General features: G+C 38.1%; 1 protein-coding gene across 2 annotated transcripts; it reads left to right on the forward strand.

Moving 5' to 3' along the window:
- LOC149798591 (NFX1-type zinc finger-containing protein 1-like) lies at positions 1 to 27,613 on the forward strand. 2 transcript variants are annotated; one of them, XM_089957411.1, is made up of 5 exons: positions 37 to 108; positions 3,261 to 3,361; positions 6,513 to 6,576; positions 6,905 to 13,389; positions 24,571 to 27,613. In XM_089957411.1, exons 3-5 carry the CDS (start codon positions 6,518 to 6,520, stop codon positions 24,648 to 24,650), a joined length of 6,624 nt encoding a protein of 2,207 aa, XP_089813537.1. In that variant the 5' UTR covers positions 37 to 108; positions 3,261 to 3,361; positions 6,513 to 6,517; the 3' UTR covers positions 24,651 to 27,613. The 2 variants fall into 2 exon arrangements, with proteins under 2 accessions (XP_089813536.1, XP_089813537.1); XM_089957410.1 differs by lacking the exon at positions 3,261 to 3,361 and having other exon boundaries at positions 1 to 108.

The raw sequence follows: 27,613 nt of genomic DNA on the forward strand, positions 1-27,613 counted from the left end.
CGTCAGTTGATCGATAAATCCGGTTTGGCCTTATAACAAAGGCCGACGGGAATTTATCGTTAGTTAGCTGTACGACATATATTTTATCTGGATCTAACGACAGAAAGGGTACGTATGAAAAGTGACAATTTTGGACTTACAGACATATCTGTCGACAGTTATTTAAAACTGTGAAAGTAAAATGTTTTCTTACAATACATATGTTGTAACTTACGTTCTTTATTTATTTTGGATGTGTTATACTTCAACACAATGTAGCCTTAAACACTTCCTTACTTTGTATTAGATGTATATCTGCAACGTTGACGATAAAAAAAACTGGTTTCGGATAGGATTTCCGCCTTCGCATTCGTTAAGGGGACAATTTCCCCAGTGGAATGGAGAAGCGTCAAGAGGCACAGACCATTTCATCATTGGGGGATGGGGTGGTATATATATATATATATATATATATATATATATATATATATATATATATGTGTGTGTGTGTGTGTGTGTGTGTGTGTGTGTGTATTCAGACAACATAAATTATATCCTGGTTGCAAAGAAAATATATACTGTATGATGATGACACACACACACACACACATACATATATATATATATATATATATATATATATATATATATATATATATATATATATACTGAAATGATGGATTGAAGTATTTGTTTTTATAAAGCAGAGCAAGCGTAAATACGTCTTTGTTTCCAAGGTTGCCTGTTCAAGAGATCTGTGTCTTTTCTTTCTTTTGTTCTTGTTTCTTGTTAGTATTGCCTGCTGTCCTAGCACATGAATTGGATTACACCCGGCGGTTAACTCCTTTATACGACGGTATTCCCTGATATACCAACTGTTGGGATTCGTCGTTTTCTTTACTTGAAAGTACATGATTTAGTCATTATTATTTATATAGGGGTATGCCCTTTTGCTTAGGGTTTATCGTCGGTAATTTGTCCAGAAAGAGTTGCACACCTGCTTTCTGTGTCTTGACATCGATTTGTTTGCGTCAAAAAACAATACTGAATATTAACAAGTTCGTAGAGCATTCTTATCTATAAGTACATTCGCAGATGATCTTTGATTTGGTTTTGTGGGTTTAACGCCATTTTCTCAGCGCACGATAGGATAAACATGGCGGCAACAGACCCACGGGAAGCTATTGGAAAGCTTTCTCACATATTGGGCGAACCGAGTCTCGAACCCATGTGGACAATGGTGTTATGTCAGTGATATGTAAAGGCAAGAACCTTAGACCACTCAGCCAGCAGAGGTCCCTTAATAGGTATAGGTATTTCCGGAAACTAGTTCACTCCTTTTGAGCTGGAATTCTTCTGTCCAACTCAGTGCGAATATCCACCTTGGTACGTCATCATCCGGGGACTATTTATACCCTTAATCTTTCACGTTATAAAAGTAAACATTGAAACTCTTCAAATACGCAAATTAACTCCCCAACTAGTTGATTTTAATTAATTACTATTTATTTTGGTACATATTAATATATACTAATCCTCTGTAAGATATGAATAAGTATGTCTGGTTTTTGATTGATTTTCTGTCTTATTTTTACAAACGATAGACTAGTAGATTGAATAATATAAAAACATCTTGTCTGCTTAATTTCCTTAGGTATAGATACCCTTTAAAGTAATCGTCTATCAGCACGCATTGTTATGATAATTAGTTTTCTTGCAAGGATCAAAGAAAGGCACGTAAAGAAGTTATGTTATTGGCCACGTTATGCATAGGCGGCTCAGTTACTGTGACAGCTGCTTGTAATCAAAACATTCCGAAAAGAATTACAACAGAGAAAGCACTACGATTTTAAATCGGATTTGGATTTTGCAGAAGCGTGTTATATTTCTCTAGTTCAATTGTCGCTAAGCACTAACGTAATTATATTATTCGTTTTACAACTGTGGAACTGCCGAACAAACAGAACAGAACAAGTCTGTGAAAAAATCATCTTCATGCCATATACACAAGGCATATGAGTGAAGGACAATCAAAGTCCTATTATATATGAAGCCGTCATGGTGTAATAAAGATAGAGGGAGCAGTGAGAAACAATAGGAGACATACAGTGATAGAGAGAATGGATTATCTAGATATTGCAAGTCAAGCGAGTATCTAAAGAAAAGTAATCATCGATTTAAATGAAAACGTGTTTCATGTATATCACTTAGTTATTAAATCAGTCGCAAATGGTTGCATTGTGAACTCAACGTGAGTAGCTGTCCATTCTCCTATTCAGTTTCTAATTCGTTCATAATTTTGCAAACTAATACGCTTAACTTTGCCACGAATAGTTTATTCTTATTTTCATTAAATGATGATATTTCAATATATTCGGTCCTATGTAATATTATCTCTTAATCAAACTCAGTCGAGCCTACTTTAAGCATGCACATTAAAAGTGGTTATGATGTTGGCCAGCTAAAACAATATTTGATACATTTTCTTTCTTCTATTGGCATTTTATTATATTTACAAGTTTCACCATTTAATTCATCGTTTGACATTATAAACTGCAAAATAGTGAAGTACACGTTATTTGGGAATTTGTGAATAAAAATATTCTCCCAAATGGATACCCATTTTATAAATCGTAAAATATTTGTCGTTTGGAGGATTTTTCAACAACAGGTAACCAATCTTGCTTGTATTAACAACATATGACATCTAACCATAACTCATATTATTCTACATTTGGAAGAATTGTCTTATATGCGTTGTCAGTTTCAAAGATTCCTTTATCAACAATGCCATTGTAGATTGCATAGTTCCCGGAAGTGATTGTTGGCGCGGAAGAACTTACCTCACAAGGGAGATAAATCACTTTTTGAAAAGGCCTATACAAGTTAAAAATAATTGTGGTACTAGACTGCGTACTTTTATTGGGAACGTCTGGCTTCACACCATTACCCGAAATGCTATGATTATTCTCCGTAGGTGTTTAGTCACCACACATATGCCAAAAATTAGCAACGTCAAAATAAATAATGGTTGCATGAAAGTAAGCATTACACTTTTTATTGGGCTAAGTCGTAAGAGTGTCCGCCTCGGATGATTCTATTTTTTCTTTCTGTTTTATTCTCCCCGTTTAAATTTCCAGTTGGGTGGGAGCACATTTTGACTTGAGCTGTGTTGAAAGTTACCATTTTGGACTGATTTTAAGTAAAGAGAAATTATACAGGATCTTTGAATCAGTTTGTAATACTGCAGTTTTTCATTAACTTCAAGTTTTATGTTGCAGAAATTTACATTGCGTTTATCCAGATTATATCTAGTATCTCCAGTCTTATGTTTGGTGAAACATTCTTGGTGAAGAACTGGTGGAATCTACATAAGGGTTTTGTAAGTAACAATCCCAGGGGAGTTTGAGATTTGTATACTGTTCCTTACTAACTAAAAGAGTGTATTTTGTGTATACAAAGAATTCGATTGGGTCAGACACATTCTAAATGATTTCAGTATCTCACAATTTGCAGACTGACATGATTTATTAATGTAAAATGCCTTGTTTCGCTTTAAGTGTATAATATCAGGTTAATGGAGCACAGTATATGTCCATTTGTATTCATTGTGTTACGTGTTTAGGCTCAAATAAACAGTAACACAGAAAGAGTGAAAACAACAAGATTTTAAAGGTTAACAAATAATTTATTTCCCTGGAATAATTCTGTGAAAATGAAAAAAAGGAGAAGAACTTACAGTTTCACGACACGAATCAAATCGAAACATAATCAAAGAATAATATCCGAATTAAATTGCAAAAGTCCTAGTGATAAATGTTCTTATAATTTCAAGCTCGAATCCTGACAAAAAATCCAAGATGGATGACGATGACGTATGCTGTAGTCAGTACTGTGCTTATCTACAGTTCCTTGTAGAAATACAAATAATGACACTCCGGTGTTGAAAATCCAAATTAAATTTGTAAGCAAAGTCTTTCGAAAATCTTTGTGTGAGCACTCCTCAAAATATTTCCAAAAAGAAATTAATCCTTTTGAATCCAACTGATCTGAGGAAAATATTAGTCAGAATCTCGCTACAACAAAATAACTTGATATCAGTGTAAAAAGCCCAAAAACTGAGAAATCTCTCTCTACGCATCTATATTAAAACTTACAAATGCGCAGTTATGGAAAAACCGGAATTTCGAAACACAGGGCCACGTGACTGTGTTTACATATTTTATGAAAGTCATTTACACAGAATATGGCCTTGATTAGACCAATGATTTTACTCCGAGGATAAAAATATAAAAAATTGTTTACATCTTAAATCATGTAGTCTCGTCATGACCATGGCCACAACCAATCATTTTAATTTATTAAAAAGATTTTGTTTAGGAAGGTTGCTACAAATTCTGAAACAAGGTCAGGATTTAGATTAACAAAAAGAATGATTCAGGGCAACCGAATTTCTGAAAAAAATGTCATCTCCAGTGAATAAATTTACATTATAATAGCATATAATAGAATAATTTTTTTAAAAAACTGACAAACAATTAAATTAAAATAAATATGAATTAAATCAGATATACGTAACAATTACATAATTCCTAATATATTTCAGTACATGTATGTGTATCATATCGGGTTAACAGGGCACAGTATATGTCCATTTGTATTCATTGTATAATTCCTAATATATTTCAGTACAAGTGTATGTATGTGTGTATATATATATATATATATATATATATATATATATATATATATATATATATATATATGTGTGTGTGTGTGTGTGTGTGTGTGTGTGCTCGTCCGTCCGTACTTCACATCTTGGTTAAGTTATGTGTTTGAGTCAGTTTTAAGGCAAGATGGTGTGGAATCAGTGTTCCACGAACCCACTTCGTTTTTTCCCTTTACCTTATAACTTTAACAGCAAACTTTTCAACAGAATACCGTCATCGTGTGCCATTCTTTAAATGAAACATATTTTTTAAATTCCTTAAAAATGGAAGTAACTCGGAGAGAGAGAGAGAGAGAGAGAGAGAGAAAGAGTGAGAGAGAGATCGGAAAGGAAGCGTTAATTGGCAATTTAGAGTGCATCTTGTTTTATTTCTTTCAATGTTGGCGTAATAAATACTAAATTCAAATTGGAAATTTAATTTATACCCAGGTTTAAGATATGGGAGATTTTATTTATAACATTGTATTGCCTGGTTGCAAACATTAATTCGTTTCCATGCGCTGCAGAAATATATGGTTTGGTCAACTTGCAGTCCTTTGATTTCTTTGCCCTTCTTCAAGGACCACCATTGCCAATTGTCTTTCTGGAACACGAGTGATATTTATAGCCATGGTATTCTTTCTGACACAATTTCGAATGTCATTTCTTGTATCATCAGAGTGCGAATCTACTTTCTAAATACGTGTATTATATAAAAGTACTTCAGAGTGAGAGTCTACTTTCTAAATAAGTATATGACAAATATTTGCAGATAATTAGTGGTGTTTTATTGCTGCAGCAATGTATAACGTCTTTTTGGCCACTGCTGCTGTTGTTGTTATTGGGAGTTTGAAATAAGCCATATTTCTCTCAAACAGTAATCAACTCCATGCCCCCACCGCTTAAAATATTGCTTGCCCAAAAATTACCCAATATCGAATACACGAAAGATTGGTATGACATACACTATTGTCATATGATTTTTGTTTCTGAATATTGCGACAAACGAGCAGGCGAGAAATATGATTTTTGAAATCGGGCATATATGTGACACAGTTTGACAGTTCTAGATAGCCATGGATAAAAGATCTTCTCCACATATCTATGAGTAGGATGGGGGAGATCTAACTATTGAAAAAGGGATCTGTAAGAAATTCGGCAATCCTCGTCCTGGCACAAATCTTACTCCGTAGGGAATATATTTCTCTATCCTGTCTAAAAAATCGGATTCTGTTACTTACATACTAGTACATAGGATGGCTTCTTTAATTTCATAATGTTCCTTGGTTTTTGTTCTATCACTTTGATAAGGTCAACAAAAAAGCCAAACTGTATGCATACTGTATGTTTGGCTGTATTGTCTGTGACTAATTGGACGCAACTTTTTGTATTCAGTACGTCAGAAGAACAGATCACCGAGTTGACAACACTTTACAATGCAGGCTTGTCCTTCGCATGTGAAGCATGAAGAAGACATAGGCGTCAGATTTCCAACACTGCTGTTGTATTTTTAGTCACTTTTTGGAAAATAAAACTTATAAATATTGATTCTTAATCTTGAAGGATATGCCTATCTGGTAGACTATTATTCATAGAAAGGTAAGTAATTGTAAAATTCTGTATATAATCTAATCCAAAGTATATTTAATTAGCGTTTTTTCTGACACTTGTGCATGTAAGATCTGCAGATTAATATTTTCATTTTTATTAAGTAAGTCGATGTTTATCTTGTTATTGCATTTGGTTTAGGACCAAGAGGCGGTGAAACAAGTGCAATAAATAAGTCCAAAGAATTAATTGGAAACTCCTATCTTTTCTTAATCAGAGGAGATGGATGACGCAGAAGACGAGGCGAACGATAGTGAATGTTCATCACAGTCAGTGTCTAGGTATGTGTAATTATCACACTTTTCTTTCCAGTTTAAGATAACTAGGTGTTATTTGTTTACGTTTCGTGTCGAATTGAGTTGAATTGGAATATTTTGAGAACTGCAAATAAATCTAAAATATTTTTATTTTATATTTGTGATTTAGACTCGCCGTTACAAGATAATGTCATACGTTAAAGTAGCTTCTAGGTCATTGCTCGTTTAGGACTTTAGAGGCTTTCTTGATAATATTTTCGCCAAATAGAGTAGGAAACGGGTATGCTTTTCTTAGGTCTATGAAAAAAATTCTTAAATGTTTACCATAATGTATAATAAATGTTTATTTCAGATCTTACCACGAATCTGTCAGAGGTCAAAATTTTCGTTCGAGCCAGAAAACAATTGCTGGGCGACATGGCCAACATAAGAAGGCTGCACAAAATAATGGTTCTTCTACAGCTGTACCGCGAAGACAGTTTGTAGGAGCAACAGGTACTACTAAAACTAGACCAAGGTCAGAGTCTGCTCGGAACTTGTCAGGAATGAGTTACGGTCATAAAGCAAGAACTGAATCTCCCCGTAATGGCACGCATTCGCGTTTGAAAGTCAGCGAATCAGCATACGTTAGTCATATTCAAGAGCCTGTGTCTGCTATTGCAAGAGATAATGACCGTCATCGACGAAAAAGCAAATCTATGTTGTGCAATCGTGCAAGTGTCCCAAATTCTGGAAAAATACAAGAAAAATGTACCCGTGATGGTATCGAATCATTTCGATCTCACACTGATAACTCTACCCGAACCAAAGAATTCCAGCTCGGATATCAGACCGATAGACATATCAGGGAAGGTGAGCGAAGGAGAGGAAAAGAAAACTTGAATGTATCCGGTAAGGGACAGACACGCACATCAAAAGAGGATATGGATGAAAACAGGAGAAGGAAAGCGCCACCAGAAGATGGCAATAGGTCATTCATGATAAAATCAAACTCTGAACCACATTTAGCTGCTCAGGAAAGAAAGCAAGAGGAAGGAAACGTCAGAAGAAGGAGACGAGGTAGAGGAGGAAGAGGACGTCGCTCGAGGCAAATGCCTGTGGGAGGTACGACAAACAACTCTGCAGTATATGAGAAACCTGAAAATGATGGAAGGAGTAAAAAACTGACTGATCACAGTGAAAATCACCAAACTACTTGGACCGGCGATTCTACTAGAAACAATTTTTATGAAGCTTCTCGGGAAACTCCTAAACCATCCAAAACTACAAAAAAGGCTCATACAAATACTATAGAAAACCGTAAAGCAACCACAGAGTTTGGCTCCGAGGACGTCGATGAAAATTCATTGACTAAAATGAATGAGAAGGTCAAATCACTTCTTGAAGAAGACCCCAGTCAAATGTGCAAAGTGTTATCCAAGAAAAAGACATTGCTGAAAAAGATTATAAAGATCAGTGGCAACGATCAAGAACTTCTCATAAACGTTATAACTTTGCTAGAAAAAGCTCTTTCTTCACGTTTTCTACAAAATGCCGGTTACGCTTTGATAATCGTTCTAAAGGACACATCTTTTTTCGAGTTAGTTATAGTTCCATTTTTAACCACATACCTGACTACGGAATTCTTGGATTGCTCTCAACACGTGCAAGTATTGAAGAAAATCGTAAGACTAGCACTCATTTTCTTTTCTAGAACGCCAACATCGATGTATCTGATATTTGGTCTGCTAGACATTCTGCAAAGAATAGCAGAGAATCTTCGACTTACTGACAATCCCGACGAAGCATTGCAGGAGGTCCAAGAAGGTATTGTAGAATTACAGACAATGAAAGATAGGCAGGTCAGCAAAAGCATGACAAATTCAGTAACTCATAGGGTTTCTCGTGCCTTTTTGCATGAAAATGAAGAACCACCTAATAATTTTAGAAAGATTGAAATGTATCCACAACATGCTGAAATTAAGGCAGACAAACCACCATTTTTTCGCATGAATAAAGAAACAGGTGGGTACAATGATCTTGAACATTATCTCGATGTTCAATACAGGCTGTTGCGTGAAGACTTCATCTGTCCTTTGAGAGAGGGTATTCGCGAGTACAAAGAGAACATTCATATGAAGAAGAAGAAACTACAGGATTTGCGTCTGTATTACGATGTGAAAATACAACAACTGGCACCAGGAAGAGATGGCATATATCACCAAATTCAATTCAACGTTTCGCATATGAGGCATGTAGAATGGGATCACAGCAAGAGGCTGCTATATGGATCCTTCCTTTGTTTATCTTCAGATGACTTTGAAACGATGCTATTTGCAACTGTAGCTGATAGAGATCCACGGAAGCTCAGGCGCGGAAAGGTGTCTGTATCTTTTCAGACAGATTTTAAAGACGTCATGGAGATGTCGTCCCGAACCTTTGTGATGGCAGAATCCGTAGCATTCTTTGAAGCATACAAATATGTGCTATGTGGGTTGCAAAATATCATTTGGCTACCCTTCCAAAAGCACTTGGTGAACTGCGAGAAAGATGTTGACCCACCAGTTTACCTTTCTAGAACAGACTCCGCAGTCTATGACCTTCAGCCTTTGCTTGACCGTACGATGACCATTTCAAAATATCAAGCAACTAGACAGCAAGTATTAAGTAGCAAAGCGCCTCGAAACGTACACGTACTGTCTCTTTCAAAATGGCCTTCTGCAAACGATATGGGTCTTGATCTATCACAATATAAGGCTATTCAAACAGCCCTTACTCGCCGATTTTCCATCACACAAGGTCCTCCTGGTACTGGGAAAACTTATATTGGTCTCCAGATTGTGAGAGTTCTACTACATAACAGGCACGTTTGGGACGAGAATTCTGATTCTCTGTTAGGCACTAGCAGATCCCCGATGCTCATAGTGTGTTATACAAATCATGCGCTTGATCAGTTTTTAGAAGGCATTTTAAAGGTGTACACTGGAGACATTGTCCGAGTCGGAGGTCGCAGCTCAGGCGAAGTTTTAAAGGAGCACCATCTTCACAAATTTAGAGAGAGGTTCAGAAAGAACAGACTTGTTCCGAGCCAAATAAAAGACGCTTGTATCGAAACAAGACGATTACTGGATCGACATAAGGTGCAACTGGAAGTAAAGGCTCAAGCTCTAGAACGATCCAAACAGAGAATTCTACTTACTGAACAAGATCTAAATCGCTACATGAAACACCTTCATGACTCATTGATTTCCGGGTTTGATGAGATCCTTTGGAGTGATATGAACATGGTTGAAGAAGTCGCGCAGAACGGAATGCAATCTTGGATTATTGAAGAATGGCTTGGCTGTGGATATCTGCTGCCAATAAGCGATGAAAATCGGTTTTTGCTTCATAATATGAATGACTTGGACGTGAATGCAAACGCAGCAGCAAAGGATGATGAAGACAGTGTCGATTGTGATTCAGGGGATTTGTACGTCGATATAGTTGATGTGGCAGACGCAATGGAAGCAGATCGTCTGATGACAGATGATAGAGATTTTGTATTCGAATCGAGCGAAGAAATAACTAACGAAACTGTCAACATTGTTGACGTAGGACCAAAGACACAAATTAGAAAAGGTGAAACTACTACATGTGAAACAGCAGAAGCAGGCAAAAAGCAAATTCAAAATGACTTTTGGCAAATATCTAAAACAGAGAGAAACAAACGAAAGAAGGGCTTTAAAAGACAGCTACATGCAACAAGTGTAATGGAACAGGAGCAAGTTGATAAAGTTGTCAATGTTTGGGAACTAGGTTATGCGGATAGATGGTGCTTGTATAGATACTGGAGGCAACTTTATATCAATGCATTAGAGGAAGATTTTGTCGGACACGCAAAACTATATGAAGAGGTTATGAAAATGTATAAGGAAGCCAAGATGAAAGAGGATCGGTTCGTTCTACAACGTGCTGATGTTATTGGCATGACCACGACATGTGCGGCAAGATATCAACCGGTTCTTCAGAAGATAGGGCCACGAATCATTATTGTGGAGGAGGCTGCAGAGGTTTTGGAGAGTCATGTCATCACGACTCTCAGCGAACACTGTCAACATGTAATTCTAATTGGAGATCACGAGCAACTTCGTCCAAATCCAACGACGTATGCACTAGCAAAGGATTACAAGCTTGATATCTCTTTGTTTGAGAGGATGGTGAACAATGGAATCCAGTGCGATTGCCTGGAGGAGCAACATCGAATGCGACCAGAAATATCAATACTTCTACGGCATATATATCGCAATCTACGAGATCACGTATCTGTTACAGAGTATGAACACATCAAAGGAGTTGGATCTGATATTTTCTTTATTGACCATACACAAGAAGAACGTGCTGACTCCGATCAGAAAAGCCATCTCAATAAGCATGAAGCCAGATATATAGTTGCATTGTGCAAGTATCTGCTGCAACAGGGCTACTCACCGAAACAAATAACCGTCCTCACAACCTACTCAGGCCAGCTCTTTTGCTTGAGAAACATGATGCCAAAGTCAGATTTCGATGGGGTGAAGGTGACTGTTGTAGATAATTATCAAGGAGAAGAGAACGACATTATCTTGCTTTCGTTGGTTAGGAGTAATCGTGAAGGAAAAATAGGCTTCTTGAAGATCTCAAACAGAATCTGTGTCGCTCTTTCAAGAGCAAAGATGGGCTTTTATGTCATTGGAAACTTTGGTTTCCTAGCTAGACATTCAGAGTTATGGCAAAATATTATCGAAACACTCGAGAAAGAGGGGAGATTGGGAGAAGCTCTAAACCTTTATTGTCAAAACCATCCAAGTGACGGTTTTAAGGCAGCTGATGCTCATGATTTTGAAAACTTTGCTCCTGAAGGTGGTTGCAAGAAAGATTGCAACATGCAGTTAAAATGCGGACACTTTTGCCAAAGACTATGTCATCCTGATGATAGAAATCACGAAAAGTACAAGTGTCAAGAGCCTTGTGAAAGACTTTGTGAAAGAGGACACAGCTGCAAGAAGCGATGCTACCGGGACTGTAATTGCATGGTTAAAGTTGCTAAAGAAATGCCAGAGTGCCACCACGTGCAACATATTCCGTGCTACTTGAATCCAGAAGACTTTGAATGCAAATTCCCTGTGTCAAGCACTCTTCCAATGTGCGGACATACCGTTACTGTAGAATGCAGGGAGGGCACCTTAGGTGTGAAATGTCCAATGCCATGTGAGAAACGTTTGAGTTGTGGACATGTATGTCAGAGAAAGTGTGGTGAAATGCACATGACAGACTGCCTTGAGATAGTGGACAAGATTCTAGAATGTGGCCACAAAGTTCATATTCAGTGTTGTATGTCAGAGTCTGAAATAGTATGTATAGAAAAGTGTACACGTCCGTTGATATGTGGTCACACATGTCACAAAATATGCGGGAAGAAACATGACCACAATCAATATTGTAACCAGATGGTAACCAAACGTGTACCAGGCTGCGGGCATACGGTGCAGACCAGTTGCAACATTCCAGAGTCTAACTTAACATGCGACAAGAGCATAGAAGTTAAGTTTAATTGTGGACATACGTCAAGAGTAAGATGTGGGCAGGAGTCTTCTCAGAAATGTAACTTTATGATTGAAAATAAATTTGAGTGTGGACATGAATCTGATGTTCCATGCCACAGAGCAGGAATTATTCTTTGTCAAGAAAAATGTGACACCCGCCTTGTTTGCGGGCACCAGTGCCCTGGCGATTGTACTGAATGTTTTAAAGGTAGACTCCATACAAAATGTTCAGTTTCCAACGTTGAAGTCCTCATCTGTGGACATGTCTGCACGGTATTATGCTCTTACTGTCCACCATGTGAGAAAAGGTGTGATCAAAAGTGTCCTCATAAAACCTGCATCAAAGGTTGCTCAGAAATTTGTGAACCCTGTAGAGAACCATGCACCTGGTCATGTCCACACTTCAAATGCACGAAAACCTGCAGTGAAATATGTGATCGTCCTCCATGCAACGAGCCTTGCCAAAAAAGATTGAAATGTAGACATACGTGCATTGGAATCTGCGGAGAACCTTGCCCTACTCTTTGTAGAATATGTGACAAAGACAAAGTGACAAAGAGGCGATTTGGAAAAGAAAATAGCCTTAAGTCTATGTTTGTACAGCTTTGTGATTGTGGCGATGTAGTGGAAGTAACAGCGATGGATCGGTGGATGCGAAATCAGGTTCAGCAGGGAGATTTATCCGAAATTCGATTCCCAGTTTGTCCGTGCTGCAGAATGATAATTAGAAATAGTGTCAGATATCAAAGAGAACTGAATAAGATCCGCAAAGCAATACGAGAAGTAAAATCAAAGTTATGTAATCCCGAGAAGAGAGATAAGCTTGTCAAGGATGAGTTGGTTTCTAAGATCAAGATGCTAGAGTATTTATTCAAGACGAAATCCAGAGTTGGACTTGAAAAACAGATCAGTGAGGCCTTCATGAAAAGCGTCGACGCATTTAAAATTTGGATATCAAAACAAAAATGTTTTTTAACGCCACAACATGAACTAGACATAAGAGATGAACTCAGAAGACTTCAGTTGATGCTGAAACTGATCATACTTAGGCATGAAAGCCTAAAAGGTCACACCCATCTGACACGTGACCAACAAAAAGTGGTTGAATCTGCTCGTACTTTACTTCTTTCTGGAGAAAGGCTTAGGAACAATCACATGGGGGTCGAAAGTTGCGTGGAAAATATTGCAAGACTGTCAATGTCTTCTTTATTCGATGAACCCCTGATGATATTCAAAACCATCTTGGATGTCAGAAAAGAATGGTCAAGGGGTACATGGATAACGTGTGCTGCAGGTAAAGAGAATAATACGCAAGTAGTATAAGGGGTGAGATTAGCGACAATGGGAATTAGCATTAAAAACACCCCCTGGGTAAGATTAGCGACAATGGAAATTTAACATTAACCACCCTGGGTAAGATTAGCGACAATGGAAATTTAACATGGGCAAAAAACCCTGGGTAAGATTAGCGACAATGGAATTTAACATTGGAGAAAGGAAAAAAAGGAAATATTGAGATTAGCGACAAAGGCATTCGAACAATGGAAAAAAAAATATCGATTCTAGGGACAAAGGCAATTGAACATGGGGAATAGAGTTTGGGTCTGTCTAGGGACAAGGGGAATTGAACATGGGAATAGAGTTTGGGTTTGTCTAGGGACAAAGGGGAATTGAACATGTTAGAAAAAAAAAACTACTTTAGGGACAAGGGGAATTGAACATGGGATTTTTTTAAAATTTTTTTTTATAAATTTAAATTTAAATTTAAATTTAAAAAGGGTAGGCAATTGAAAAGTCATTCTCTTTTCGAGAAATATGGGTGGCTCTGAAAAGGGCCTTTGGTTTTTCTTCTTCCTCTTCTGCTTCTAATTTCTTCTTTTTCTCCACCAACTTCTTATTTTCTCTCCTACACTCTTTTTCTTCTTTTTTTTTCTCCTCCTCTTCTTTCTTCTTCTCTTCCTCCTCTTCTTTCTTTCTCTTCTCATTTTCTTCTTCTTTTTCAATTTTTTCATTCCATTTTCGTATTCTTATCCTTTCCTCTTCATCCTGCTTCTCCTCCTTTATCTCTTTCATGACACCACTTATTATGTCCTTTACTTTTCTTAAGTTATTAATTTCCATCTTTAGTCGATGGGGACTATATGAATAGTGGTCTTCATTGAGTCTCACTAACATCTGCTCCATTATTCCTAAATTGTCTAAAACGTCTTGTAATTTTTGCATTTTGTCAAGGTGGTTCGAAGCCATCTTCTTTGTAGGATGATTTGAACGACGAATACTGTGGGTTCTTATACGAAAAGCGCGGACGTGAAGGAAAACATCCCCCCAAGACATAAAATTGATCTTACCTAGATCATGACCAAACATCGCGCGAACGTGAAGGAAATCATCCCCTACTTTTCTCATTTCATATAATATACTATCCACATAAGTGAAGCAACAATAAACAAACCCCAAATCTACTATTTACACACGCAAATCATTAAAACAAAATCCATAATCTACTATCCACACAATCGTACGTGAGCGGTTACAAAACCCAAACTATACTTTCCACATACGCTAAGAAACAATAAACAAAATCCATAATCTACTATCCACACAATCGTACGTGAGCGGTTACAAAACCCAAACTATACTTTCCACATACGCTAAGAGACAATAAACAAAATCCATAATCTACTATCCACACAATCGTACGTGAGCGGTTACAAAACCCAAACTATACTCTCCACATACGCTAAGAAACAATAAACAAAATCCATAATCTACTATCCACACAATCGAACGTGAGCGGTTGCAAAACCCAAACTATACTCTCCACATACGCTAAGAAAAAATAAACAAAATCCATAATCTACTATCCACACAATCGTACGTGAGCGGTTACAAAACCCAAACTATACTCTCCACATACGCTAAGGAACAATAAACAAAATCTATAATCTACTATCCACACAATCGTACGTGAGCGGTTACAAAACCCAAACTATACTCTCCACATACGCTAAGAAACAATAAACAAAATCCATAATCTACTATCCACACAATCGAACGTGAGCGGTTGCAAAACCCAAACTATACTCTCCACATACGCTAAGAAAAAATAAACAAAATCCATAATCTACTATCCACACAATCGTACGTGAGCGGTTACAAAACCCAAACTATACTCTCCACATACGCTAAGGAACAATAAACAAAATCTATAATCTACTATCCACACAATCGTACGTGAGCGGTTACAAAACCCAAACTATACTCTCCACATACGCTAAGAAACAATAAACAAAATCCATAATCTACTATCCACACAATCGAACGTGAGCGGTTGCAAAACCCAAACTATACTCTCCACATACGCTAAGAAAAAATAAACAAAATCCATAATCTACTATCCACACAATCGTACGTGAGCGGTTACAAAACCCAAACTATACTCTCCACATACGCTAAGGAACAATAAACAAAATCTATAATCTACTATCCACACAATCGTACGTGAGCGGTTACAAAACCCAAACTATACTCTTCACATACGCTAAGAAACAATAAAGAAACCCATAATCTACCATTCACACAAACTTACGTGAGCAGTTACAAACACAAACACACAAAAACATACACTCGCACTATGAAAAAAGAGTTAGTGTTTATATAACTACTCTACCTACACACACACACACACACACACACACATTGGCAAATTGATGGTTATTTCTTTTCTAGAGTATTGGGTAGCCCTGAAAAGGGCTGTTTTTTTTTAACTTCGTGGACACCTGGTTAATGGTGGCACCTTCCAGGCCTGGCGCCACATACACATCTTGTTCCCCAGTTGCTTTTTACTTTTTTGGGGGAGAGAGCAGAGGCAGGATATATGGCTTCGGAATCCCAATTTTCGGTTTCTGGGATTCTGAAATTTCTTCTTCTTTTCTCCTTTTCCTCCTCCTCTTCTTTGTATCTTCTCTCCTCTTCTTTGTATCTTCTTTCCTCCTCTTCTTTGTATCTTCTCTCCTCCTCTTCTTTATTTCTTCTTTCCTCCACCTCTCTCATCCTTCCTTCTTCCACAATGGCCTCCGCGGCCAGTTCGTTCAACAGGCGCCTGGCATATTCCAGATGCACATGAAGTTCCAACAGTTTCGCCAGTCTCGTGTTCATTCTGGTGTTGATCAATCAACAAGGGTAGCTGGACTGCCGAACGAGTTTCAATTTATACTAAAACTGCGGACGTGAAGGAAAACATCCCCCTAAAAAACATAAAATTGATCTTACCTAGATCATGACCAAAAAACAACGCGCGGACCTAAAAGAAACACTCACTCACTTTTTTATACTACCCATTCCTATTCTAAAAAATTTTTTCATTAATCACTCCAATATACTATTCACATACGCAAAGCAATCCAATCAAACCCCCCCAAATCTACTCTCCCCACACCTCAAACAGCCAAAACAAACATGATCTTAATCTACTATCCACACCAACGTACGTGAGATGTTACAAACACAAACACACAAACACATACCCTCACACTATAAAAAAGAGTTAGTGTTTATATTCACACTACTCTACCTACACACATTGGCAAATTGATTGTTATTTCTTTTCTAGAATATTGGGGTAGCCCTGAAAAGGGCTTTTTTTTTTGTTTGCTATGGCAATCTTTTAGTTTCTAAGAATGCGATGTCCTCTGAGGATAGACTTTCTGGCGATAGGTCTGCTTCTTCGGAAAGAGAAGAAGAACTCTTTGGTGTCGATACGACAATCGACAAAGCCTCTCTCAGGTTCAGGTTCCTGCTGCTGTTGCTGCTGCTGTTGTTGTTGTTGTTGCCGCTGTCTCTGAAGTCTGTACTTCTCTGTCCATTCTTCTTTCTCCCTGTTCACTTCTTCTCTGAAGAGTTCTTCTATCAAGTCTTCAGTGACTTTAGCATTCTCACATTCTCTATCTCTTCTGGCTTCGGTATCAGACTGTGTCTGACCCTATGCAAATTCACGTAGGCTTCGTTTAGCTTAGCTAGTTTGGAGCACATCTTCGTAGGAGGATGAGTCGACAATGGATGGTTAGACTGGAAACAACCCGGTTCTTAAAGTCAAAGCGCGGACGTGAAGGAAAACATCCCTCCACGGTTTTCGAGCCGCAATGTTCAATGAGTGTCATGAGAGAGATAGTAAGAAGTCAAAGAGCATGAATCAAACATTCTTATAGCCAAACAAATCACAAAGGCATTTTTTTCAAAACACATCATTTTTTATTCAAAAATCACTTAACACTAACCAACAACTCTAACATTTTTTAACAATAATCCAACAATATAACATCAAACATTTTTTTTTCAATTTACACTCTACTGTAAACAGGGTTGGCAACGTTGTGAATGAAATTGTGATTTCCACTGTTGCAAGTCATTGAGTCATGGATGGACACTACGTTTCCTAGCTTAAGACAACAAAATAAGCATACTAGTCACAAAATCAACGATTTACTTTCTGATCGTTTGTAGAAAAATCACGATCAAAATAAGTCACTAAATGTTCTTTTGCTGATAATAAGTGATCAATTTCGATCTCGACTTTCTCTTTGAATTTGTCAAAGAGGGTTTTGATGTAATGGATGTCTCGAGTCGTTAATGGAGGACAGAAATGTTCACGCAAGTCTTTATACCACCAACGTAACACGTCTTTTTTAAACAGACTCCAAGCTTCGTCCAGATATTCGTTGAATTTTTCTTCTTGACTGATGTTTTGACATCCATAGTAATCATGCTTCATCCATGTCGTAATTGTGTCTGCCAGGTATGTAGCACAGTAGGAGACCAATTGCTGTTCTTGTTCTGGACATCTCGACTTGATCACGATGTCCTTTTCGTCTTTGTGTTGGGATTCTCCTTCCACGGTCTCCTCACATTCCATCTTCAAAGCTTCTCCACTAGGTAAAGAGGGATAACAGTCTTCCATAGCTTCTAGTAATCTAGAATGACTTCTCTCAAACTGTTGATTTCTATGGTATTATCGAATTCTGCATACAGGATGACGTTCACTGTCTCGTCCAGTGGCTTTGCAAACTGAAGTTCCACACGAATCTGGCCAGATTTTATAGGGTGGAAATGTCCCTCGTCGCTGCCTTGGTCTTTAGTGAAATCGAAAGCCCACAAAGCGTAGCCTCCTGCATAATCCTCGTACGTTATGCCGTGACTGGTGTTGGTTCCTAACTGTCCCGTGGCTTCGTACAGCGACAAGTACGACCTCAAGTAATTCTTCTTGTCAAAGTTAGGTTCGAAAGGTCGGGTACACAAGGTCTTGCCATCGCGACTGACTTCGATCTTGGACACGTCAAAGTGTTGAAAGTAGAAAGGATTTTTAGCGATAGCTCCGTTGAAGGCTGTATTCTCGACCATACCACCAATCAAACGTTTGGGTAACTGTCCTTGGAACAGATGATCTTCAATCATGGATCGCTGTCCCCTAGGAATGGTGAAGGTTTTCACTTCTACGCGTCGGATCGGATACTTGGCGGTCGTTCTGCTCAACGTCTGACTGATGTCGTTTCCCACTTTAGGTAACACTTCCACACGGCGTACGTAGAGTCTGGCTTCTTGGATTTTGGTTTTGTAATTATCGTCACTATCAGCTATTAAATGGAAAGCGGCACTGCTCCGATTCAGTCTCAGGCGGACATCCACCCCGTTCAGCAAATATTTTTCTTGCAACCACATGTCCAAATGCAAACGATCCATCAGTTCTAAACTGTGTCCGTCTTTGATTCTGTCTCTTCGTTCTACAAATCCCGCATTGTGGTCTTTGGCTGTATCAGTTTTGAATGTTTCAAATTCGCCTGCATCGTCAGCTTCCCATACCACACAGGCATTGAGATGAGTGTTCTTGACGTCTATTCCGTACGTCAAGAGATTTTCCAGGTACGCTCGATAAGGGTAAGTATCCATGCTGCTACTGACTAGTTTGTTATTCAAGTACAAGTCCACTCCGCTAAACAAGGAATGCATGAAATTGTTGACGGGAGCTACTGGCTCATTGTCTATAGCATTTCCATCCTTATCTTGAACTTTGACTTTCAAGTACAAGTAACTGCTATTCAAATCGATGTAATCTTCGGGCTGTCCTTTGATTTCAAACTCGATGGGAGCGGAATCGGTCAATGAGGAGACGGGATGAAATTCCACCCATTGGGATTCTTGCATGGTCATCATGGTGGGTGGCATGGCAAACAGATCCAGTTCCGTCTTGGAACAGGCGCAAGACTCTCGGTGCATCATTTTTTTGTTGCTGTGTCTCAATAATCGAAAACGTCTAAGTCTCGAACGGTTCTTCTTTTCTTTGCCTTTCTAGCTTGAAGTCTGGTGATAGGGTGTTTTCTTCGTCGTCTCTTTCTGCGTTGTCCTTGCTGAATGCCTGACTCGGTAGCGTGCAGGGCATTTATAGGTGTTTCGCGTCGGCCCAAAAGTTCTTTGCCTGTTTGCAGCAAGACATTTTTGCCTGCCCTCATGAAGGCTTCTTTAGGGTTTTGTTTGTCGATGATGATATTTTGGAGAAATTCTTTGCCTTGCGTCAGTGCCGCATCTTTCAAGGCGTGCAATCCGCGTGTCACCATCGGTTTCAACACTGGGGCCACCGAACGAAAGGCCGATTTTAACATATCCCCTCGATACACTGGATACATGACTTACGAGTCGTGAGAGAACCGTTTTCGAAAATGAGTTTCACCGTGACTTTTCCTTTGGTGAATGGAATATTTTGTCCCAAATCTCCTTTTATAGCAATGTTGACCGTGTCCAAATACGACTTGCTGACAGGCAAATAATGAGGATGTACAAATTCCCGGTGGACGTGGTAAGTGTTTCCACCTTCCTGGTCACTGGTTGTGGTACTATCCACTTTCAAAGGAATGACACGCAGTAACGGCACAGAGGTGTGTCCCACCACGTTATACTCCACCACATAGGAGTACACGAACATCAAATTCAGTCCTTGGCTCAGTTCTACAGGGATTCGAAAAAACTTGTAAAATTCCGTATTGCTGTTGATCTTCGGTTTAAAATTTGGAGCCATTTTTGTGTCTCCACCTAAAATATCAAACAAGTCACGATTAAAACTGGTGGACAACGTTTGGGTATACTGAACTTTCATCAGTAAGCGACGAGCCACTTTATGGTACTCCAGGGTGACACTTTTTTTGACTCTGTTCAGGGCTTTGCCAAAGGCTAACTCGAACCTGGAAGTAATGGTGTCCACCAAATGTTGACCACTAAAATAAAACCCTGCCAGAATTTTCAAGGTGTAGATATTGAAGGGTGAATTGTTGGATGGTCTTGTGTCCCCTGAAAACCCGATGTCATTCATGACTTCTTGTAATTGTTGGTTCAGGATTTCGACCTCAAAAGTGTTTTGCTTTTCGGTGATGTTTTGGATTTGTGTAGGGTGAATCATTTCTACCAAAGCCACTTCCCAATGGGCTTCGTGATGTAACTGGATGGCTTGAGGTAATTTGGCCGTGTAACAGCACAACGTTCCCGTGGTTCCCGTTCGAGGAGAATTTCAGGGAGGGATTGGGAAGCAGGTAACCGATGCAACTGCTCAATAAAATGGTCCACAATTGTTTGTCTCTTTGTTGCAAACTCAAATTGGCAATGGCTGCCCCGATGACAGAATACACCACGAAGATTTGGCAGAAAAAGACGATTTGCGTTTTAGGCACACGTTCTCCACACCACACCCACAAGGGTTGTTTTTGTAAATCTTGCACAGAAGAACTAGGTGAAGGAGGAGTGGTCGACGTAGCTGCGTCTGCTGTGTGAAAGGGCATGATGATCACTTCTTTTTATAGTCGATGACGTGCGAAGCGTCGATCCAAGAATCAAAACTGGGTGGATATTCTTTCCAACGTACTTTGACTTCTTTGACACGTCGTTTGCCCACTTTACGGGTTCTGCGTTCGAGAATGCTTTCGATGTCGTACACGTCGTCTTCTTTTTTGGTGACACGTTGTAACTCGGGCAAATAAAACGTTCCTTTGAGCACTTCTCCGTTCATGTCTTCCAATTTATAGACGGCAGGATGACGGCCATGCACTCGTCCAGTGACGCGAAACAATTCGGTCGTCCAATTGGGTAAGTAACCTTTGTCGAAAGTGCGTTTGGTTTTGCCAATGCGCACCCAATCTCCTACGACCAACTCTCCACTTTTCTTGGGGACAGCCCTCGTCGGGGACGTACCAAACAGGCGCTCAAACACCAATACTTCGTTGTCGGGAGTCACGTCTTGCGGGGCATGTCCGATGCTTCGATGGTAAGATTGGTTGTACGCTTGCACCAGGTGCGGTAAGATGTCGATGTACTTCAGAGTGTGGTGATGCGTAAAATATTTCCACATGCGTTCTTTCAAAGTGCGTTGAAAACGTTCCACGATGCTGGCTTTGGTTTCGGGATTCTCGGTGGTAAAAAAATGAATGTCACGTTTCTTTAATTCTTTTTGGAAAGCTTGGTACAGAAATTCGGTGCCTTTGTCCGTTTGCCATCGAAGAGGGTGACGGCCACTTTGTTTCAACACTCGTTGCAGGGCTCGCACTAACTCGCTGCTCGATTTGGAAGTCAAGGGCACGACCCAGGCAAATTTGGAAAAGACGTCGATGACACAAAACAAATATTTGTAGCCACGATTGTAGCTGGCCAAATGAGAGACATCGGCTAAATCGGCTTGCCATTGATGATCGATGCCTTCCACTCGGGTGCGACTTCTGGCAAACTTGCGTCGAATGGGTTTGTGTAAAGTGTAGGTAGCTTGTTCTTGTAACCATCGTTGCACTTGAGGTAAACGGAGACTTTTCAGTCGCGTTTTGGCAGCACGATACAATTTTTGAACTCCTGCGTAACCTGCAGGATGGGAGGGATCGTAGTAAATGCTGGCTAAGACTTTTTCCATTTTTTGTGTTGGTTGGTGTGTTAATAAGACACCCACTCTTGGAGGATGCTACTCTTTTTCTCTTGAGGTATTTTGTTGGATTGCAATGATTTGCGTGTGCGACCGGCAATAGGTGTTGAAGAGGAGGATGTCTGCGCGGGGGATATCGGTTCTTGTTTCACTTCTGTCTTCACTTCTGTCTTCACTTTCTTTTTCTCTTGTGATGAAGAAGGGGTGGCCATCATCTTTTTAATCCATCCAATTCTGGAAGTAGGTGGTGTTGTTAACTTGCGTACTTTTTCTGGTGGAGTTTGAAACCCTTCTTCTTCTTCTCCTTTTTCTGTCTTGGTCACTGGTAGTGGTGGTACTGGTACTGGTACTGGTGATGGTGCTGGACTTTTCATCAAGGTCTTAAAATCTTTCAGAGTGGGTAGAGCTGTTTCGTCTAAAGCTTTCTGGTGAAAGAGTTGCAGTCGTTGCAAGAGTTGACCGTACTTTTGCGATTTTTCTGTTTTGGACAAATCTTGGCGATCCATCAAGGACTGCAATTCGTGTTGTAAATGGGACATCTCGCTCAAATGGGGATTGGGAGGTAAATGCGGGGTGCGTTGTTCTTGCCACCGATGGTATTCCATCCATCGTTTGTAAGGCACTAAAGCTAGTTTTCGTCCTTCCATGGGGTTGTCAGGGGTCGATTATGAAATCTTGGGACTTCCGAAGGCCTTTTTATCTTGCTCCCACCAGTCCTCCCAACATGGTTCCCAAGACTCCTTTCAGTAAGGGGCCTAACAAGAGGGGTAAAATGCCTCCACGTTGGACCGACATCTTCTTTTTTTGACGAATCGGAATTTTCTTTTGAACCATTTGGCGAAGAACGTGACGATGTTTGCCTAAGCATTGTTTCTGGTGTTTGGACAAAGGGATCGTGCCTTTCAAGATGAATGAACTCAATCCGTTTCAATCCTTCCTCTACCTATAAATAAGCGCAGTTCACTGCATTGATTCACCTGTTCTCGTCGCCTCACGATGTGGACCACAGTTGAATCATCCAGCCTTGTGTCTTCAATGATGTTTAGGACGGACATGCTCATGTATGTCCGGTCCAAGTGGACTGTTGTTGATAGGACAGATACTAGTCTATGGATGAGAAGAGTTTACATAGAAAGACAAGGATGCCTCAAGAGGGTACTTGTGTATGGACCTGTAGTTAGAAGGAGTTTAAGAAGAAAAAGATGTGACAGATGCCGTCTATGTTAATATTAATATTAACATAAATCCGAAGGCCCTTTTCAGGGCCACCCACATTTCTCGAAAAGAGATAGCGTTTCGATTGCCTACCCCTTTACAAAAAATTTAAAAAAAAAAATCCCATGTTCAATTCCCCTTGTCCCTAAAGTAGTTTTTTTTTTCTAACATGTTCAATTCCCCTTTGTCCCTAGACAAACCCAAACTCTATTCCCATGTTCAATTCCCCTTGTCCCTAGACAGACCCAAACTCTATTCCCCATGTTCAATTGCCTTTGTCCCTAGAATCGATATTTTTTTTTTCCATTGTTCGAATGCCTTTGTCGCTAATCTCAATGTTTCCTTTTTTTTCCTTTCTCCAATGTTAAATTCCATTGTCGCTAATCTTACCCAGGGTTTTTTGCCCATGTTAAATTTCCATTGTCGCTAATCTTACCCAGGGTGGTTAATGTTAAATTTCCATTGTCGCTAATCTTACCCAGGGGGTGTTTTTAATGCTAATTCCCATTGTCGCTAATCTCACCCCTTATACTACTTACGCATTTATCTAGGCTTCCATATTTCTGTCATGATTTCGCAGGCATAAATGTCTCCTTCTTTTCGTTTGTCTCTTGTACGTATGATTGTATCTGTATTCGAACTTCAGAAGATTCCTACCACATTTGATAGCATGAAAATATTTGAGCATTGACAATGGTGTTTTCATGTCTGGTCAGTATTTTGTTAATGTCAAATCTGTGGAATCTTGAAAGGCTTCTTGCTGTAAACGATATTGCTTCCAAGATATTTTGTGTGTGGACGATACGCAAGAATGTTAGTAAATATAATTGATTGGGAAAAAGTCTTTTCACAGAAACCGATAAATAGATTTTCTTATAAAAAGTGGAGAGGCCGTGACATGTAATTCAGTGCCAAGGACTTTGATATGGTTTTTAACATTGTTTTAAGCATCTCCTCAGATATTCATAGCGTGTACTGGTCCCAGATAATATGTCCCAGATAATTCGAATATCAGGTCAAGAGCGAACTAGATAATTATTAGTTAAATGATTGATAGATGGGTGTCTGGAAAGTCTACATTTTGTAATGAATGTCCTTATATTTACATTATCTGAGAGGCTAAGAATTGTAACCACCACCTGCAGTTACACTTTATGTTTTGTTAGGACTAAGACTTATAGTTGCTTCATTCGACCCGAAAAAAATTGGATACTCGATCCCCTTGGACATTTCAATGAAGTGTTTCCACGAAACGTTTTTTCTTGACTGTTCCTCGGTTTAGTAATACCTGTAGTAATATATGTTTTAATTTTTCAGGACACGTAGTTCGCAAAGTTGAACTGATCAATGGCTCCTGCCCGTGTTGTGTACACACAGTAAGAGAAACTGCCGTCTGATCACTTTCCACCGAATGGACCATATGCTGTGGAAATTTGTCATGACATACGAAAGTTCTAAGCCGTCATATGCAGTCGTGTTGTGATGTGTTAAGGATATTTTGCAGTTACCAGTAAAAAAAAACGTCGATAAGGAGTATGCAAACGAAGAGCAGTCTTGCCTGAAAGTTTTGAGCGTACCGTAGTGTACTGCACATGTAGTATAATTTGCATTCTAGTTATTTACATTGCAATCGCATAAGTTATATCTTTTTCATACTAATTGAACTTTATATTGTCTCATAAGTAGCAAATATTGAAAGTCGTTTCCATTTCCATGCAAATTGAAAGCGAATACGAGGCTGGATAGTTTTCAAGCTATAACATTGTTTTTATATCTAGATGACCCTTTGTGGGCATGCGCGAGTGTGGGATATAGCTAGAAAAGATATTGTTTTAAAATATATTTTTTGTTATATTTGAAAGATCTTTAATAGTTTTCGAGTGTAATAAATCAACGACTAGAAGTACAAATTATCATGAATACCATTTTAGAGAGTTGAATATTCATGCACTGAATAAAATTATTTTAGTAGTGATGTTCTAGAGGGTTTTTAATGGTAATTTTCTTTTCTTGAATTGACAGATTTTTCACGTTGTATATACCATACTTTTTACGAATATTTTTGTGATTTATTTTAGTGAAGCCATAAGTTTGATGGAATATATTCCAAACGGTCCCTTTTGATTCTAAAACTGGAAATATGTTTCAGAGTGAAACGAAAATGAAATTCTTTCTGGTTTTGCATGCCGTGTGATAAATACAAGAATGTTGATTGAATGCAGTGAGTACGGAACTGTCAAATGTTTTAATTTGTTTATGTAGAAATAATATCAAATTTATCACATGTACTTTGTCTCTGTTTGTCATAATGAAGGTTCATGGAGATCTGATCTTTCAAAAATGCTACGAATGATCTATTTAAAAACTGTATTTGATACAATACATTTAATTCAAAGGCCGTATTGAATACAATGCATACATTTAATAGGCTATATTCGATACAACACAGACATTTAATAGGCCATATTCGATACAAGACACACATTCAAAGGTCATATTCGATACAATATATATATATATATATATATATATATATATAAGTCCACATTCAATACAATTATTTAAAAGACTTTATTCAGTATACAACACAGACATTTAAAAGTCCACATTCGATCTCACATAGACACTTTAAAGATCATGTTCGATAAATTCAAGGCTACTTTTATAGATTTAAAATTATAAACATTTTAATTATGTCATTTACTTAAGAAAGTTATAACAGTTTTTTCTTTTTCAAGATTAGTTACTGATATGTTTGCTTCAGGCGCATTATGCATTTTTTCTGCTTTACGTTGGTGCATTTTTCATACTTAATACTGAATTAGGATTGTAAAATGAAAACTGAAAGAGCGAGTATACAATACAACACAGACATTTAAAAGGCCATATTTGATACAACACAGACATTTAAAAGGCCATATTCAATACAACACATGTATTTTTAAGCAGATGTTTTCATTCCAAAACAAAATGGATCAAGAATACTTTGTAATATTTAAAATTATAAACATTTTAATTATTTTCATTTACTTAAGAAAGTTATAAAAGCTTTTCGTAAAATTCGAACTTAATGATGATTAGTTACTGATATGTTTGCCTCGTGCACATTAAGCATTTTCTCTGCTTTAAGTTGGTGTATTTTTCATATATAATGCTGAATAAGGATTATAAAATGAAAACTGCAAGAGTCGTAATGTTGTAACTGTATGATTATCGATACTGATCGTATAGTAATGTATATTCAATAACAAACATGGAATATTTACACTGAAACGTATGAAATATATAATGTATTGACTAAAGTTTATTTGTTATTCATGTGCGAAGTAGTTGATATTAACTCTGATTCCAAGTATGCGTTTCCATCAGACTAGTGCCTGGGAGTTCAGCCATTTCTAACATCAATGAGCACACGTTATAATGCATGCAATGGAGATTTCTTGGAAAGGTAGAAGAGAGGTTAAATCACATAATTAATATTACTATGGTAACAGTGTTTGATTAGGTTTTATATAATGAAGATTTAGGAACATCAACTGGGTTGATTCAAATTTTATCATGCAAGTTCAACTGGGTTGATTCAACTTTATGATGTTAAGTTCAAACGTTTTGTTGTATGCTAAATGATTTGAAAGCAAGATTGTTTATCATATAATGTTCTCTTAGCATCATCAAGTTTTGGGATGAACAAAATAAATAAATAGTTTTGAAATTTACTTATTTAGGTGGGATAAATATGCAATTAGGTGTAATTAATGCATTGTTTTACTCTTCTCATGGAGACCACACTCTGATAGGAGACAAGTAAAGGCTGAGCTTGTAGGATTTGCCTCCCCTATTCCGTTGAAGCTTGTTTTGATGTACAAGCTTGCACAGGGAGAGAACTAAAGACGGCAAAAAAGCCGAACGATTACATTGAACATGATAAAGGAGATTTGTATTGCAATATGTTGGAAGCAATAAACACATGGCGATGAAACAATCCATCTGAGTAAGCGATGAAACAATCCATTTGGGTAAGCATTTTGGCTGCATTAAAAATCATTAAAAATCAATATGTTTCTGTTTGTTTTTGTTTTGAAATCGTTAACTGAAATAAAGCGATGGTTTGTTTTCATATGGATCTTCGTATGTTCCTATTGCACAAATAAACGAATTGACGAATGGATATATAAATGATGTATATTAATGAATCAGTTAGTCTCGGTCATACATTCTTTTTAAATCCGAAATTACTAACATGAACCCTACACAGGCACTGCAACTCTGTTTAATAAACATCAAAACTTATAATGTACATTTTTCGAAAAAATATACTATTTTTTACAAATATTCCTGTTAAATAAATTTTATAACATGA

This window comes from Sinohyriopsis cumingii, chromosome 5, assembly GCF_028554795.1.
Source record: "Sinohyriopsis cumingii isolate HCF-2022 chromosome 5, ASM2855479v2, whole genome shotgun sequence".
NCBI lineage: Eukaryota > Metazoa > Mollusca > Bivalvia > Unionida > Unionidae > Sinohyriopsis > Sinohyriopsis cumingii.